This window comes from Rhipicephalus microplus, chromosome X (assembly GCF_043290135.1).
Source record: "Rhipicephalus microplus isolate Deutch F79 chromosome X, USDA_Rmic, whole genome shotgun sequence".
NCBI lineage: Eukaryota > Metazoa > Arthropoda > Arachnida > Ixodida > Ixodidae > Rhipicephalus > Rhipicephalus microplus.
The window spans coordinates 285,276,021-285,294,704 of NC_134710.1; the positions used below are offsets into that span (position 1 = coordinate 285,276,021).

At 43.1% G+C, this 18,684-nt stretch overlaps 1 protein-coding gene across 2 annotated transcripts in view; it reads right to left on the minus strand.

Annotated features, from left to right (window-relative positions):
- Positions 1–299: 299 nt before the first annotated feature.
- LOC119161449 (uncharacterized) overlaps positions 300–18,684 on the minus strand; it is a 122,909-nt gene continuing 104,524 nt past the window's right edge. Inside the window, exons 5-8 of one of the 2 annotated variants that reach the window (XM_075879257.1) lie at positions 15,800–16,108; positions 14,780–15,131; positions 7,475–7,878; positions 300–3,035 (exon numbers count right to left, since the gene is read on the minus strand). In XM_075879257.1, coding sequence (XP_075735372.1) covers positions 2,786–3,035; positions 7,475–7,878; positions 14,780–15,131; positions 15,800–16,108 — 1,315 coding nt within the window. In that variant the 3' untranslated portion in view covers positions 300–2,785. Of the gene's footprint in view, positions 3,093–7,474; positions 7,879–14,779; positions 15,132–15,799; positions 16,109–18,684 lie in introns of both variants that reach the window. The other variant, XM_037413919.2, reaches the window with a different exon arrangement.

Consider the following 18,684-nt stretch of genomic DNA (forward strand, 5'->3'; position numbering starts at 1 on the left):
TAAAGACGAAAAAGAAAGTCAAATTGCCAAAAAGCCCCACAGATGTACCACTTGTACGCACTTTGCCGATTCATCATCGTGTGCGTTACCACATGTAACACCGTCATCACCCTCGTCAGCACCAACGTGGTCGTCGAGCACTATAGACGGTTATTCATAAGCCTGCTCTCGACGTTTCGTACCTACTGGAAAGAAGCAACCGTGGAAACGTGCATATATAGACCCGGAAGTCTATCACGATATTGCCATGAAATATGACAGGCACCATCACGCCAGCACAATGAGCCCTGACAACCCGGTTCTTGCGCATACGCTGAGCACTTTTTTTATTAGCAACAGCATATACAAATAGTTCATTGTGTATGTCAACAGGTTTAAAAATGAAATACAACAATGCCTGCTACATTCTCGCGATTAGCGACACGATCACATGAAATAAGGACAGAGCGCCTATGGTACAACAATAAATAATGTGCAAACGTGAGCTTGCGATGAAGCAAGCACGATGGCAGTAGTGGCGAACCAGGAACTACTGTACAGAAAGGCACACAGCACAACTATTCACACAGCACAACACACATGAGAAAGAGGGAAAAAAAACGAAGGAAGAAGTAAAAAAAGGGCTTCGGAGTAAAAGCAGCGCCTTTGAAATGGCTCAGTGAAAAGTGGAGCATCCCATTTTTTCTGAAGTTCAGTGAATCGCATAAAAATTAAGCCTTCTTGATGAACTTGGCAACTTTAATTCTCGTTTATAGTTGCTGCTAACCGCTCCGAAATGGTTGATGTTTCATCAATGCCGTGTACTAAGGGATCGCGAACACTGAGTGGTTAGTATAAGCTTTGGTTTTGTGTGTATCGTGCAAAACGAGCAGTACTTAAAAAAGTAGGCTTCTTTTTTTTACAAACATACATAACAGTAACACGACCTGCTGCTTTATACTTTATAACTTATCGCCATTTTTGTTTCGCTCACGAGAATCCCACGTGCACTTTTCTGTCGAGCAATTACATTTCTCCTTTAAAGAAAGAAGTCCCCTGCTTCTAGTAGGTTCGTCAGGTTGTTGACACGCGTCAGGTTGTTGACACATACTGAGAGGGAAAACCTCTGGATGACATAAAATAATGCTTCAAACACTTTTGTAGGTTTGCGGTGCATTTAAATGAAAGCACTTCGGAGGTGTTCACGCAAACACACACATATACACACAAAAAAACAAGAGAAAACTGCTTACATGGTCATTGGTTATAGAAGCAAACGTGAGCCAATTATGTCGCGGGGTCATAAGATTAGACACTACCTGCCAGCCACAAAAGGCAATGCCTAACAAAAGGCTATGCGACTTTGAATTCATTGCCAATATTCAGAAATACCATTACGGTGAAATTAATCGGGAGGAAAAATTCGGCAAGCCATAGAGCTAGGCTTAACATCAGTGAAGCCTGCTATTCATTGATAATGAGCGCATACAGTCCACCCTTCGTGAATTGGGCCCTTTTTTTACTCAAGTCTTGAACAGATAATAAAACGAGGCGTACAGGGACATCTGAACCTCCAATTAGCGGAAGTACCGTGACTCGTTGGCTGAACGTAAATATATTGGACTCAAGAAAATGTAACCGCACGTGCACAAAACCTCTCCACAACCAACGCAACCAAAGCCTGTATTATCTAAAACCCATGGTGCTAGATGTCTTCGGTTTCAGTAATTCATAATATAGCACATATCATTAGTGAAGATGACCGGCCAAGAAAAAGCGCACTTGCGAACAAAAAGCACAATGCAATCTGCCCCAAACAGGCTCTGAAGGATGTAGCTTGCATAGACAAAGAGTTTTCACGTCACACAGAAAGTAAAGTAATTGCACTTCTAATGTTTAGTGAAAATAAGCACAACTAGCCTGCAGCTGTTCGAAGCGTCGTTTCAAGAGGCAAGTACCGTCTTACTTATTGCCCAGGAATTTCGCTGCATGAAAAGGCTTGAATTTAGGAATGTTTTACAATCAAATTAAGTGCAGCGTGAAGTGTGTTCTATCGAGCTCATCTTCAGGAAGACGTTTGAACATTGGTCGGCCCAAGCATTGACAACCTTTTCAGTTAGTCGAGTAGCCTTCTCCGAAACAATCTTGAATACTCAAACAGTGGCTTCTATTGCATAATCAAGTGCTCAGCAACGTCGAGAGGTTCCAGGTTAACAGCGTCGATCTCCCCATACTTTATTCTCTCTTTTTTTTTCTTCCTTGGAACCCACACGTTTGCTGAAGTTACAATAGGCAAACATACGAATGAACTAGACGGAAGACGCCATTACTGGTAGAACCTCCTGTTAAACTTGAACTGACGAATTTTACAGAAACCTTGGCGCAACCAAAAGTGGTGACACATGTAACGAAAAGACGCCTTTGTGCAATAATTAGTTGCGTAGTTCACAGTTCTTATTGTGCCCAGTTTTTCATTACGCACGTGGTGGAGTCATTGTTTGACCGTTCCACAAGAGTTAGTTTTTTTTTCAGATTTTCAGTCTTATCAAATCTACTGGTCACTCCATCGCCCGTGCATCAACGTGAGCTTGACATAAGGTAAACACCGGGGCGTCAGGCAGTATGAAAGAGGTGGTCTTCAAGCAACGTGCATCGGGTCCATGCCTTGCTTCTTCGTCGCTTCCGAGGGCGTGCACCTTGACTACAGTTACCGCATCGATAAGCTGCATTCATGTGAGCAAACACAGATAAACAAAGGGGGCAAGCATGACATCAAAATAGATGGAAAAGATTGTTCGCACTGCGGCTATCTGGTGATGTAGTCGATGATGGGGTGATAGGAGTAGTTTATCTTCTTCGCCACGTCTCTGGTCGTAGATGGCTCAGTGGTGGTGACGACTTGGAAGCGCTTGCCGTACGGCCTCTGGCGCACGGGCTCCACGAGCAGCACGTCACCACGTGGTGCCGCGGTCGGCCCGTGGGCCAGCCGCACGTCCGCCGAGCCCTGCGACGCCTGGCCAACGTGCGGGTGCCGCTCTCGCGCCGGTTCGTGGTACCTGCGTGACAGCGGCTCAATCTGCCTGAGCACGACGAACGTCGTGCCTCCGCTGCTTCTTCGGGGTTGAAGGTCGGTGTTAGAAGAAGAGCAGAGCGTGCCAAGAGAGAAGAGAAGACAGGAGACCAGTCAATCAGGTCAGTGAGGAGTTACTGGAAACTGGCTGAACTAAAGAAAGGGTCGGAAACATTGTGCTAAGTTGTATTAGTGGTTAGAATTTTCAGCGTGACCCTTCCACACGAGCAATCGACGTTGTTGCGGTGGTGAACGACGTATATCCTGAAACGTCTCGGAGCTAAGAAAAATATTGTGCTTTCGTCATGTGCAGAGTGACAAAAGGGCTAGCCTTTTTGTGAGTTCTTTTCGAAGCGCAACGAAGAAAACAATCAGCTGTCGTATTTGTCTTTTCCAGTATTCTTTCAGTGTGCTGCAGAAAGATCTTTCTGGTGGAGTCAAAGGTCTGCAAGGCAAATCCTCGTTAGGTCTGCTTGCCATTTTTGCTAACAGGGTGGAAAATATGTCACTGGGTCCTGAAGAATAACAAAAAAAACTAAGGTGCTCTACGTAGGCACCAAACTCTTTCAACTGGCAGCTGTTCAATACAAGCTTAATAAGAATTGTTTGCTAATTGATGAAAAGATAAAGCTTAAAGATTCCAAGGAATCAAACTGTGGACATATACTAAGGCTTTAGTTTGTAAGACCTCCCCCTCTTTATTTTATTCACCATTTATATTGCTAGGACAAAGTGCAACAATTCACGCTTGGACAGTGGAGTCAATCTTTTCGCAACTATGCTACTCATTTCAATTCACGAAAAGCATTTTTTTTGTCATCTTAAAGTGTGCATCGTAGGTTGCAATGTGGTTCTACTTGCCCAGAGGTCACAGCTAAAAGGACTGATTAGTACACTTTGGTGGGTCTCGGTGACGTTCAAAAAGATGAGGGTGAAATTATTAGTCTTTGTTCAAAGTTGTCTGGTTACTTCATTTTACAAAGAGTTAAAATAAGGTAGATGGATTGAAATATGCAAAGGTGTAGGAAAAAAAGATACATAGTGATATTAGAAGTCGTCTTTGACAGTGCATTTTGTTAAATAGACAAAAAAGTTTAAATTGAAGATTGTTGAGAGTGAGTTTTGAAATATGCGTGAAAAAAGAGCCTTTCAAAATGGAAGTAAATTTAAAAAACACGCTGCTAATATAAAAGTACAAGATGAACGTAATTTCAGTGAGTGTCCTCAAAGTCACATGCCATGCTACTTCTGACTGAAGTATAAGCATACACCTAATCTTTTGCGATGCGTGTCTCAACACTTGAACTACCTTTTAAAGAACCTAATTGGTAATCTGCTGCAATGAAAATTACCTTGCATGCTGAAAACGCTACATTTACCTGGTTTTAAAGACAATTTCTAGCAGAGCAGGTGCTAATAATATTAAGTTTGTCGCACTAATACTGAAGCAGCAGAACATTACCTAAAAAATAAGCTATCGTGAGGCTCTAGTTGCATTAGGCAACGCTATCACGCAGTGTGGATGCTTGATAGAACAAATCTTGAAATAATCAACTTATATAAACCCATTTCTGGATCTTTATCAGCAACATATGCGAGAAGTGATATCCAAGTACTACCAATCATGATAAAATGAATTATCTCTCGCGCCCTACTTTTTTATTAGGAAATATTTTCATAATATAAAACACCATATCTCTTACAGCCCATTATTGCGCTCCTTCAAGAGACTTACTTAGTTTAGAAACATTCGAGTGCTTTTAAGAAAAATCTGAAGCGTTAAGATAACTGATTGGTAAAATATCTTAAATCTCCTGTAATGCGTGCCTAATTACGTGTAATGCGATATAACATTTTCGCATCACACGTAAAACCGTTTGTTGACAAATGCAAAGCACTCATGTGGTTCATCTAAACAGTTTGCCAAGTGACACGGGCAGCGTTTGACTGTTCTGCGGCTGCATGGCAGTCTTGGGCTCGTGACTTCAGAGAAATGCGTCGTTGTATATAGTCGTAGTAACAGCTGCCTTTCATAGACAATATCGTTCCTCATAGACGCCGAATACTTGACAAAAGGGCCATTCTGCACATTCTTTGCCCCGAAATATTCTTTATAGAACATTATGAAATATTGAAACTAAAGTACTACTATAGACGAGTCACGTATATGTGGCACAAGATCCTGTGAATTGGCAGTATATAACCTAAACATTTTCTGCCTAGTAGAACTCAATGTTGGGCTATTTGGTACATGTCTGAAATAAATAGTCAACTTCGGGCCAAAATCACAACTACACAGAAGAAGAAAACACATAGACAGGACGAATAACGGCTGCACGATTTCAGAGGCGTATCAGTATGTAAAGTTTTGCAGGTACGTCACTCACAAATTCCACTGGATATAAGCACTTATTATATCCCTGGCACCAATCGTTTTGTGACACGTGTAAACTAGAAGTCGCCATTACGAAACTGCGCTGTAAGTGGCCGAAACTAAATTTTCACCAACCCAGGCCTGGTCAGGCTCTTTATTATTGTGCGCCTTCTGTGGCGAGCTAGAAACTATGGATCATTTTTTTTTACCCGTAGGCAATTTACTATAGCTCGTAGATCCTAGTTAGAAAGTCCTTTACGTGCTAATCGAATAATTTTATCCATGCCAATGATTCTGTCTTTTGGAGCCTTTATTTCTGAGTTTGCCAATGTGAAAGTTTGCGTGGTAATGCGGAATTACCAGAATGATACCTAAAGACTAACCAACTAATCTATATTACTATTATTCTTTGTTGACATACGCATAACTTTTCTTTTTTGAAGTTGAGTTTTGATCTAGGTTATTATCTTTTACTAATACAAAGGCATCATAGTAGTTATATTTCAGTGAGCATCAAAATTTCGTTCTAAAGTTCGTAAAGTTTTCATTTTATAACTTCTTCCACTCTAAAATTGAGTAAGATTCTATAAGACCACTGAATTATTGTCTAATTCCCTACAGTGCGTTTGAGCCACAGCAGAAGGTCAACAAGAACAAAAAAAAACAAGAAGGATCGCCCGTCCTGGCTACGTTTGCTGCTTCTGTGTGTTCATGGTTGGGATTTTAGCGCGAAGTTGGCTAATTTTCTGGCTAGCGTCCTTATCTCCTTTTATCGTCGGCTAAACTCTTGATCTGTGCAAGCCGAAATTGTTAGATTTTAGGAACTGATTAGGCTAAAAGTACATTAAAATCCGAAATAATATATTGCAGTTCGCATTGTCCCTTAGTACCGTCCTTACACAACGCGCTAAGAAGTATCTATAGAGAAGACTGGTTTGATGCGATGGCAATCTGCTCATGCATGCGGCTATTTTCTCATGTTTCGATGTGGTGGTAGATGCATAATGTTGTATTTAGGTAAGTCGACGGTGGGAATCTATGGCTTCTTCTCACGCTTATGGTGTATCTACAAAATTATGCTAGAGCTCATAAATATTGTGACGTTCAAGAGACCCTCTAATTTGTAATAGAAGGAATAGGGTATGGTTAATCAGACTATAAAGCAATGAACATCTTTGAATTATTCGCATCACAGGAGTACAAGGCCTGTGTTCACTAAAATCCCTTACGCGACAATTATTCGTAAGAAAATGTTTCAACCAATGCTAATGCTGGCTGAAGCCGATTAGCAGAGGCCAAGGGGAAATATGACCTACAAACGAAACAATTTGTAGTTTTGGCTTTAGTGTCACCGTTAAACCATTTTCGCGCATCAGGAAAACGCGGTAATTGCTTCATTGAGTAAGCTAACAGCTCATATATCTACGCAGTTACCTGTCACCATTCAATTTATTGCCGTGCACAATGAGCATGAGCACTTCTATCTAACAATATCGCGCTATTCATTTTGGGAGTTGGAGGGGGGGGGGGGGGGCATCGCGTGTGGTGCTTATGGTCGTATGGTTTTCTTGTTCTTGGTAAAGCGCATTCATTTGGTATCGGAGTCAACTACGCGCAACGTTTTTAATCTCACGAAACACCGCAAAGAATGACCAATCGTACTGCTCACAGTGTTGATCTTAGAAGCTCGCAAGAAAGCGCCTTCCATGTAACAGCTAGAGTCTGTATAGGCTTACTGCGACGTCATTTCGGTTGGTTGATGCTTTTTTCGCATCATGCTTCGTACAAAGAGAGGTCATGGCAATGATAGGCGCTGGATCCCCTACATCGATGAAGAGATTGTTTGTCTACGCCCGCTACGTGCAGCCGGCTCCTTTGTGATGCTTCCTCAGAGGTGTAAGCATAATGTCGACAGTAACGGCAGAGGGGAAGGCTTCGTAGTAAACCGCATGATTGGTCAAGACGTGTTATGAATGAAATTGAGTTCTGCACTGAGGGGTAAATGGTGTAAAAATTGACGTCCCAGTGATTGTCCATGGCGGCACCCTCACCTCGTAAAAAGAGCGTCCTCCTCAGACGCCTTAAATGGCTTCTGATAGTAGCGCGGCCTGGCGCCAGGTGGGAGGGCGTCATCTGCTTCATAGTCGGTGGGCGTCTGTGGCTGTGGCGGAGGCCTCCTGATGCGGTTAGGCTGCACGTACTTGAAGGGCTCGTTCGCCACGGTGCTTTGCGACCACCGAGGTGGCGCGGCGTTCAGCAACTGTGGCCTCTCTTCTCGTGTCTTGTGCGTGCTGCCGTAGTGGTGGACACCATAGCCGGGCGTCCTTGTCGGCTCGGTCCTCGTGTATGGCCTCTGGTATTCGTCCGCCTCGTTCCCCAGCTCGCGCACATTCTCGCCTTGCGACAACTGCTCGGCAAGCTGTGGGTACTGCCTCAGCTGCTGCAAGAGTCGAGCCTGCAGAACGTGGGCATGAGGAGGAATGCATTTACATACAGGTTGTAATTGCCTTCTAAACGCAGATTCATTTGTAAAGGACTTTAAAAAGAGAAAAGCGTGATTAAAATTAAGTAACCTATTTTTATTTTCTGTCATGCAGCCTTGTTCATATATCTGCACTTAGTTCGCAATTAGTGTAGAGGCTGTTGTTGAAGTCACTACATTTTCTTGTTGTTTTACTTCTGTTTTGCTTTGTTTTGTTTTCATTTACAATATGCACGATCTGTCTAGGAGATTCCTGACCTCTGCAGAATTTCGTTACATACATTTGCGCATGTACCTTACATTGGCGGCCGAAATGTTCCGCCTTTAGTCTTGGCTGAAACATAAGTCTATTACTACTACTACTGTTGATTACTAAAAGGTTACGGACCCTTAAGCTTACGCTGAGGAGAGCACAAGCGAAACCATAAGCTCTCACGAAACACTCTTACATTTCGCTGCGATAGCGTCATAGTCTAAATGGCATTTCTTTTTACAAAAGTTATAGCGAACACACGATTTTTTTCTTTTTGTCCCAATCTGTATGTGCAGCGACCTTTATAACGTTCATTAGGTTACTTCAACGATCACAGTTGATTGCACAGTTCCTCCTTCGTCTCCCTGCCCCAGCTTTCTGCACGTTTTCTGGAATCAGACAATTTTTGAGATCGGCCCACCTTTGACAAAGTGACGATGTCATGCTAAGATCTCTTCAGATGACGTCATGTCTGTCAAAGTTAATGACGTAATGATAATGTCAAACATTCTGGTGGTATATGGGGTCATGTGAACTTATTTTTATATAGAGTTCGTGATGTCAATTCTGCACGCCAGATTTTTCAACTCACCACTTACATGTCCGACCTACGCCTTAATCAAAGCGCTCATTTTGCGACTGTGCGTATTGTAAAATGCTGTGGGGCTGTTTCCAAGACTGTTCGTTTCTTGACGTACATATTTATCTGCTACAACAATTTTAGATGTAGATTATAAGAATGTCAAAAACTCTCAATCTCGCTTATCTTGCTTATTCAACACATTTACAGACGTACAATCTGAAAAAAAAACACCTGTTAAAAGTATATATTAAAGAATCTGCTGCCGCATGAAGTATGTGCACTCCCCATACAGGTACCCATGTAATCGCTATCGATTTCAAAATATATACTTTTGTTGGCACTCATTGCTTATAGAAGTCAGTGCCTCGTAGTGGTTATTCAGAAGTAATGCGCTCGTACTTTGAAGCTTTCGTTATCCGAAGTCAAGACATTAAGGCTTGTAATTACGGTTACAGGCACCTATGGTGCATACCTTCAAAAGATTCTATCATGGTGACTGCAGTTTTGAAAGCACGACTAGGAGACGTGAAACTCATTTCAATTTTTATTTTAAAGCATCCGCGCTGAATATTTGTGTCAGGGCTCGGACTCACGTGTTCGATTCACTCAGAGGAAACAGTGATCAACTTTTCTGTTATTAAAGGTAGCGCTCTACCAATCATTACATTATACATCGCGATTGACCTTGCATTGAATATCGCATTTGAGACTGCTTTTGTGGCACTTGTGCGACACTCGACACTTGGGGGTGTCGAGTGTCGTTTTCTGACTTGCTGTACTAACGAAGATTAAGGTGCTATAACTAATAATATAGTAGCTATGGTGGTCTAATATCCTAAAACCACAATATGACTACGACAGACGCCGTAGAAGAAGGCTCCGGCAATCGCGATGAGTCTGGGTTCTTTAACGTGCACCGACTTCTGAGTACACGGGCGTTAAGCATTTTCGTGTTCTTCGAAAATGGCCCCGCCGCCGTGGTCTAGTGGCTAAGCCACTCGGCTGCTGACCCACAGGTCGCGAGTTCAAATCCCCACTGCGGGGCCGGACTTCCGATTGAGGCAAAAATGCTGTAGGCCCGTGTGCTCAGATTTGGGTGCATGTTAAAGAACCCCAGGTGGTCGAAATTTCCGGAGCCCTCCACTACGGCATCTCTCATAATCATATGGCGGTTTTGGGACGTTAAACCTCACATATCAATCATTGTTAGAAAATGGGCATGACTCCTGGTGACATATAACAATGTTTAGATCGGTTGTATCATGAACAACTGCGAATATTGGACGATTAGCTGCTAATGAAAGCCTGATTACTTCCCTCGGTCAGTGGAAAAAATTTTGAAATAGTGCAGACTACCTAACGGGTACGTGACCGCTTCAGGGACCTTAAGGTGAGGCAATTAGGAGGCTCTAATGGAAAACCTCACTGTTCATCAAATGGTGCTTTCAAATATCGTCATCACTTTCTCTTACTCTAAGAGCGTGAAATTGCAAGAGCTGTTCCTAGCAGTAAGCACTGCGTGTACAGCAATGTAGTGGTGGGCATAGTAATAATCATATATCTGAGGCCTGGTGGTAGATAGTACCTGCCTTTCATCTCGTCGTGGTCTGTCATGTTTTCAATTACGATAGTTTTTCTTGGGGACCTTCGGCGCAAAAATTTTGGTCTGTCTGTCTTTATGTCTGTCTCTCTGTGCATTTGTCGGTTTGTCCGCCGTAACGAAACTCCAAACGGCACGAAACGATATCCCAAACGGCCAACACCATCCGCAACGCCATTCGCAGCGCCAACCATTATTGGTCAAGATTCAGCATTCATGCTTGTGCGATTGTCGATTAAAAGCAATAATTGCGCATGTCTGAGGCACCATAAAAACACGTCAATACTCTCTATGTGTGGCTTTATACCAGAGAACGTATACATAAGTATTTCCAAGGACCGTAGCGTCTATCACGCTGCGCTGACAATGTAACGCGATGCTCAAAAAGGCAACAGTTTCCAACGCTTCGCTAAGACGACCTGGTGGTGGCACCTGCCCGCCGCTTTGCGTTCTACACCTTATCGCCTCCGAGACATGCGACCACACGTATTCCTTTGTTTTCGAAGTGCCAGATAGCACTCATGTCTAACTTGCCTCGATGCGCTCTTTCGCCTTTGGTGCACAAATTGAGACTCTCTAACGCAGCGCCTCCAGAGTACAATTCACCAATTTTCTCGCACAGAATATCAAATAAACGTTTTGTTCACTCTCTCCTGACGCAATACTATCGTCTTTCGACAAACTTTGCAGTGAAACATGCACATACGGGCCCGGGTCAATTATTTTCTTCTTGGCTTGCCCTCTTCGTATACTCTCATTTTCTATGGTTTCTTATATAACGAGTAGACAGGAATTTCGTCCCATTTAGTGGCAGCTGACAGCCTCGTCATTCCTTTTTTTCTTCGATATATCACTCTCTCATGGATAAAAAAAGCCAGGCCTGCGCGGAAAACGCAGCTTAGTCACAGTGAAAGCTGGAAGAGCGGCCTTTCAGAACCTTTTCGAAACACTAATTGGGTAACACTTCAAAGAAATTTTTTGCCAATTGTCAATGCAGTGGCTGACGACTATGAGGAATCATGGCTGAAGTGGGTATGCGCCACAGTTGATAGGGAAACAAGAACAAGCTTTTGTGATAGGTTTGGGCATTGGACGGTCCACTCGTTACGCTATTTACATATTGCGACGACTGGTTGATCTTTCACTGTTTTGAAACGGTTTATAAGTCATATTAACGCGATCGCTTTCCCGACATCAAGCCTGCCTAAGGCAAGTTTGACAACAAAGCACAATCAGACTAAAGAAAGGTGGTTTAGCCTTGCCACACTTATTTTTGAGGCAGGTTGCATCAAGGTTTCACTTTCTACGAGATCAACATGATCCGTTTTTACGTACAATACTTCAAATCAGGCTAGCATCGGCATTGCCGAACTTTATTGTTACCTCGAATGATGAATTCCGCTATGGTGTCAGCACCTTTCTTCGGGAAGTTGTTGCAGCTTTTCGATTTCTTAGTGCTAGATTTAGTTTGTAGTACTTATCTAATGTCACTCGGAAGAGTTTGTCGAGAGACTTGATTGAAACTGTTTTTCCTGTTTCTTGGTATCATTTTATGTATAGTGGAAGCCAAAGAAAGACATTTTGAAAAGAGTTAAAAAGATGATCGTACCAGCTGGAGTTAAAACGTTCTTTTATAAGCTGCACACAAATACGCTGCCGGTTAAAACGTGGCTAGAACAAAGAGGCGATTTTTTACTGTGGGGATCAAACTGCTTATTGTGCCGAAAGCCCGAGTCGGTAGAGCATGTTTTTATCGATTTCTGGCACGCATTTTTGTTCTGGGATGTTCTACAAAGAACACTTAAAAAAGATTTACCTCTCACTTCACATGGAATTCGATTTTTAGCAGTAGAACCTGGCCTACTAATATATGATATGTTCTTTCTCCTTGGCTTACACAGCATATGGCTAATCCGCATGGCAGTTAGACATTGTGATTTAGACGCACGGCCAGTACGTATTTATTTTATTGAACATATGTGCAAGTTGCGAGAAGTTTTTGCAAAACTTTGCTACATTGATGAACTGCTAAATGTTATGGGTGAATTATGTCATTTGAAACTATTTTAAGTATCTGTGGCAAATGGCTCATCTGCCTTGAAGCCATGAAATGGAGCTAGAAGCTCAGTCCGAGTGTGTTTGCTGTAGTTTGAATGTCACATGCTGCAATAAAGAAAAAAAAAAACGGTGTAGCTCGATGGTAACATAATGGGCTGGTAACCAGCGGACCCGTGTTCGAGCCCCGCTGCCTCATTGTTGCTAGGTTTTCTTTTTCTAATTTTGCATGATGTGGTTACGGACACCGGTGGCAGTGGCGGCGGTGGACAAATGCGCGTGACCAGACTTGTGATCTCATAACAGCTTTTGCTGTAAAACGAAGATGAATAAATATTAATATTATTATTATTAATCAATGAATAATTTATTTAACGTACCCTGGAACAACCATGAGTTATTAGTGCAGGCACACGCAAAAATAAAACAACATATTTTAACAACAACAACAACAACACTCTTTTTTAACAACAACACATATTTCAACAACAGACACTCTTTAGAAAAAATAAAAACACTGAAAACACACAGAAAAAGAGAAATCAGCGCAAATTGGGAAGAATAAAAAGATCAGACGAGAATCATCGAATCGGAGTGAAAAATAAAGGGGAATATACACAACTATGTAGAAAGCTTCTTGAATGACGGAAAAGGGAAGAATCTGCACATGCTGAAAAATTATTATAAGGCATTACAGAGCTGAGATAAAAACAATGATAGTAAACTGTGAAAAACGTCAAGATCTTGAAAGTTACATTATGTAGATTTTGTATTCTGTGAACAGTAGAGGGTTGCAATAAGTTGTGGAATGGTCCAATCTTTCCGGTTAACTTACGTGGAATTCGAAAATATACACCACTGAGAAGTAAAGGGCAGGATATCATAAAATATATGATAATTAAAGTGAATAAACAATTCGTGCTAAGTAATGAAAAAAAGTACAGGTTGTATTAACACACCACTACCATTAACATTCAAAACATCGTTTCTTTACCGCTTTTTCGTTTTTGTTTTTTTAGTCCATAATAGCTGGGACACCATGTAGAGCGCATAACCTGTGAGTTCTCCATGGAATTGTCGAAAGTGTGATGTTTTCAATCAACGCCTCCACAAGAGGATCGACATGTGTGGATACAGCTTCTGTTGATGCATCTTCTACGCATATGGTTGTCACACGCCGTGCTCTCATCGTGCAGCAAAGGTATGACACTCAGACCTCTAGCGCCGAGCTTCTTACGGCGGAGGTAAATGCCGAAGTTAATGTAGGACGTATAGACATCGTCAGCGGCGTTGGTGTTCTACTTGTGGACATTTTGCTTTCAACTTCCTAGTAACAACAGCACTGAGCAGATGAACACCCGCGTGTAAAATCATCAAACACGCACTGAGAAAAACTGCATGGCTGCCGTGTTGTTTAAACTTGGGCTCATGACGTGTAGCAAGATACTTGACATTGTTGCGCAATGACGTTGTAAAGTTCACAATGTGAACAAATAAATGCCACAGCCATTGAGAATCTGAAGAGACACGATGGTCGTTTATGCAAGTGAGTTTGCGTGCTTCCAAAGGTGGAAAGAGGCGGTCGCTTTTTGTAGGTGCTATTATCCTCAGTACTCCACCTGTTTAATCTGGCAGATCACGTTATCTCACAAACGCGAGAAACCACTCAACCCGTCAGCTTACTTCAGTTCACGCTCTTCATCACGCCAGCGGCAACAATGCAGCTGCTGTAACCACCACTCAAACACACGTCGAAGCACTCAGCAAGCACGCACCCAAACGAACGGAGCCCATAGCGATGGCTCCCGATTGGTTACAATATCAGAATTCTAGCTGAGATGAAAGCAACTTGTCAACACGTGTTTTAGCTAGTTGGTTCATACTGTGAAAAATAGTAACAGCGGAAAGCAAAAAAAAAGAGGAAAACAGGAAAGGGCATCCTTTTGCTCTATGTGAAGAATAAAGGTTCACTTTTAAACAGAACAGCCATTTGCGCAATTAAATTTCCGTCAATAAGGCACAACCGCATTACAACTCAATTATGCTTTAAAAATCGTTTTGCTCTCTACGCACGGTCACTGGCGTATCAATGGTACACATATCACATTTAATATTCATGAAGTAGGCCAAGCATTATGCTACCATGCATTGGTATTGCTTTTTCTGAGTATGCGGACACTGATAGGATCTGGCCCAAACACTCGCTATTTACAGTGCATTGGTAAATTTGCGTTAATCTTCCTTGTTGTTGATCAATATTTCGTATTTCCTCCTTTTTTCATTAACGTTGCGGCCGTTGTAACAGACGCATACTTTGGCGCATCTAAGTGACGCTCTTTCCTGTCAGCCTTTGAACGAGATGAGGGCATTTAAAGGTCGTCACCTTGGTTTCCGGATCGAGGTCCTTTCCATTGCCCAATATTATCCACAGCGTGTTGTTCCCTCTCCCACCGCCATTGTCGGGCTCCTTGGCGGCTGCAAGGCTAGTCGCGCTGGTGTACGCGGTTCGGTCGTACTCGAACGGTGGCTGTTGGCGCACCGGTGTGACAGGCTCGTCATGGCGTTGGAATGGGATGAAACCCTTCACGTGGCAGGAGCAGCTTGACGGTACGCGGAATATGTCGATGTGCAGCCCCTTGCCTTTCTCGAAGGTGAGCAGCCGCTGGTAGCTGTATACTTGGCTGCAGGAACTCTGGTATTTCTCCAGCACGTACGAGCATGGCCGATTCGGCCTCCTGTGGTGGAAAATATCCCGGAAGAAAGACTCACATACGGTGAAGTTTTGGAGCCCAGGGAGCAAATCAATTGTAATTAACTAGGTATACACGATAGAAAGCAAACATCACTTGAAGGCCCCAAACTGCTAGAGAAAAACATTCCATCTACAGTACCCAAACAGCAACGGAAGAAAACAGAGAAATGATTATCATGCCGAGATTCATCTGTCACAAAGAAAAAAAACAAGCTTTTATATGAAATATATTCAAGAAAGCACCACAGAAAAGTGAGATTTCTGCTTTTGAAGGGGGCTGAACTGACCAGAAAAGTGAATCCACGGATCAGCGGTTGCGTATGGCCGGGGTAAATTGGACAGACTCATATGTCTTGAATAACATGCAAGATGCAGCAAAGAGGAAGAGTAAAGAAATAATAAATGGAGACTCCGACACTGAAATTCGTTTTGCAGTTTTTCTCTGGTTCCTGCGATTCCTTCGTTTTTCTCTTTGCTTGCGGTTGCTTGGCAGCAATGACAGAAAGAAGCAAAAACCTTGCCTGTGCTCAGCAGTATGGCACGCGTAAACAGCGCCAATCACAAAAGGAGACAGGTGCGAGAAGACAGATTGCCTTTGTCATCTAGGCAACAAATAAATGGGCGATGCATTGGTAATGAAGGTCTTCTTACAGGCACTTCTCCAGGCGCATGGTCTGGCGGTACTCGCCAATGTTCACGATCACCTTCCAGACACCCAGGTGGTTGCGGGCTCGGCGCGGCCGCTCGTACAGGATTTCTGACGGACAAAGGAACCCGCCGTCGGGTGCGTAGTCCCGTGGACGGCCATCGCGCTCGCTGCCGCCGAAGTAGTGGCGCATTGTGTACCGCTCTTCCTGCTTGCGTGTCACGCCATCCACCTGGGGGCTCCGATCACGGACCTCCGCATACATGGTGTCGAAGCGTGATCGCTGCCGGCTGATCGTGTCCAGAATGGCTGCCCTGCAAAACGCAGACATTGGTCAGGAAGCCAAAAATTATCCACAAGGAATAATATCATGCAAATGAGCCCTACGGGGCTAACGAACCATCAAACAATATTGCACCCCCCCCCCCACATCAAGATGGCCTGCGCGTGCAAAGCGTCCCTTCCCACTCTTGTTCTCGTCTCAATTACAGACCATTTGACCTGATAGTTGTCTTTAGATTGAGGCATGCAATGGGAAAGCCTGAATTGCACCTGATGTCGCGGAACATTATGTATACATTTGAAAATTATAATTCAGGTTCAGGAATAAGAAAACATGACTGGAATGCACGGTTGCCCGATTTTGTCAATATGGCAAATGCGTTTGCAGAATCCCGCAATGTGTGGGAAAGGCTTATGAAAAGCAGTATTGGTGGTAACGCGTTACAAGTAATGCCGTTACCGGTAACACCTTGCTTTTTTCGATAACTTCATAATGTATTCTTTACGATTTCGTAACTGTAACTGGTAACGAATACTTACGTTACAATTTTTCAGCAATGTGAGGTGTCACGTTACTCGTTACGTTTTCAGTTTGTAGGTGCCATTTTCCCAGAGCTCACTCCGATGAATTGTTTTGTCGCAGCGTCGGATAGCTATCCGCCTGCATGCTTCGACAAAAAAAGCTGGCGTGGAATAGCTTTCATTTTGTGCAAACTGCGGATATAAATTCCTCAAACGCGCCAACTCTATGTGGAGAGTTTTGGCCCATCGCCACACAAAGCTTGAAGAAAGCCGCAGAATCTGCCACGACAAACTGTGGAAACACGCTTTTCGTGGAAGTGGATTGTAGGAGGCGTGTTGCTGGCCCCAGCGCCTTTCCGGGCCCAGAATACAGGCTGCCCGACAGAAAGTGCATAGGCTGGTTTATTCTATACCACGTGGTGATTGTCGCGCTTCGTACGTGGGAGAAGTAAAGAACTTTTTCGAGATTCTGCAGCAACGTAAAACCGTTGTCTGCAAGTACGAGTGTCAAAGGAGTGCACTAGTTGAGCACAGCGGGGTGAACAACCACCGCATGAAATTGGACAAGTTCGGTATCATAGACTTATAGTCCGATTTATAAGCGGATTTTTGTCAAAATCTGGCCCATCAAGGATACATCCGGTAACTTATCCGGCCTACAAGTGCACTGCCGATGAAGAGCCTGCCTAAACAAAATTCTGCGCATCATGACAGTAAGTTCGACCCCAAGGCAGGAAGAAATCTTTAAAAAGAATTTGAGGGAGACGCTAAACGTCCAAATTTTCTTGTGAAGAAAAAAAAGGTTTTTATTTTTTTCTCGCTCCCTTGGTTGGCTCAGTTTTCGTTACCCATAATTACCGCTGTCACACCAACAGTATGAGTATAACCACAGTTACAGGCAGTTACATGGCAGACATAACCACACTTAATCTCTTAATCGTGATTATCGCAAACTAGGGACTTCGGCAGAAATTTTTTTGCGGGGGGGGGGAAGAGGGGGCACATTTATAGGCTCAAGAGGGGGAGGGGGAGGCAAATGGCGCGCTATATATGTACGTCATGACGAAAAACATTTCAAGGGAGGGGGGTACGGGCTCGGTGTGCCCCCGCTCCTGGCCATGCTACTGTCGCAAGCGGGTCATTCCACGAGAGATACACATGAATCCACAAAAGAATATTTTAGATTCGATTTCATATTTACGCTATAGAACCCAGTAGCCCGAAAATAGTCTCGGTTTTTTTAACTGCATAATTTACGACGCAAAAATTATGGAACATATTTAACACGAAGTAACTAAATTCATGACCTGTAGTTCTCTAAAGTTCATAATCATCCAACAAAGAAATGTTACCGCTACAAGGAAGACATCTTGTGTGCGAATGTCATGTCCAACACAGAGTAAAGGAACATTGTTTGAAAGTTTTAGAGCAAAGACAACTATTTTTGAAGAAATGTGTAAATATGAGACGTTTCATTGTACTTGCAGCAAAATAGTTGCTACAATATTGATAAAAATTATAAACTTTGGTTTAAATCAACCTTTGCTTCTTTTTTTCTGTTAAGACAGCTGCGTTTTTGGTTACTGATCTCCTGAGCCAGTGAGGCTGATCTTGAACTCGTGCACATAACCGCTCGCAAAGTTTTGCGGTGATTATACAAGCGAAAGTGAACGAGCACTTTTTATGCCCAAATATTTTTCGGGTGACTAGGCCAAGAAGCATTTCTTTCGCGAGCTTTCAGAATGGGCCTTTTCTGCGTAGGTCATTCGCGCATGCGTGTCGGCATCAATGAGGTACACGCCATGAATTTTGGTGGTATACCAACAAGATGAAAGGAGTAAGACAGAAGAGCAGGAGTGGATCAATGGACGTCTGGTGTCGCAAACGTGCAAATTTAAAAAGAAAAAAGCACCAGTGCAGTCCTACTGGCGTGTGGCGTGAAATTTCAGAGGCCAAAAACCACCACTTTCGATTTCGACGATCTCAACTTAAGCGGCTGTTCAGACCCGGAAAAAATCCGATTACAACAACTTTCTTGCGAATTTATCGATGCTTTCTTTGTGGCTAGCATGTATGATTGAATTTG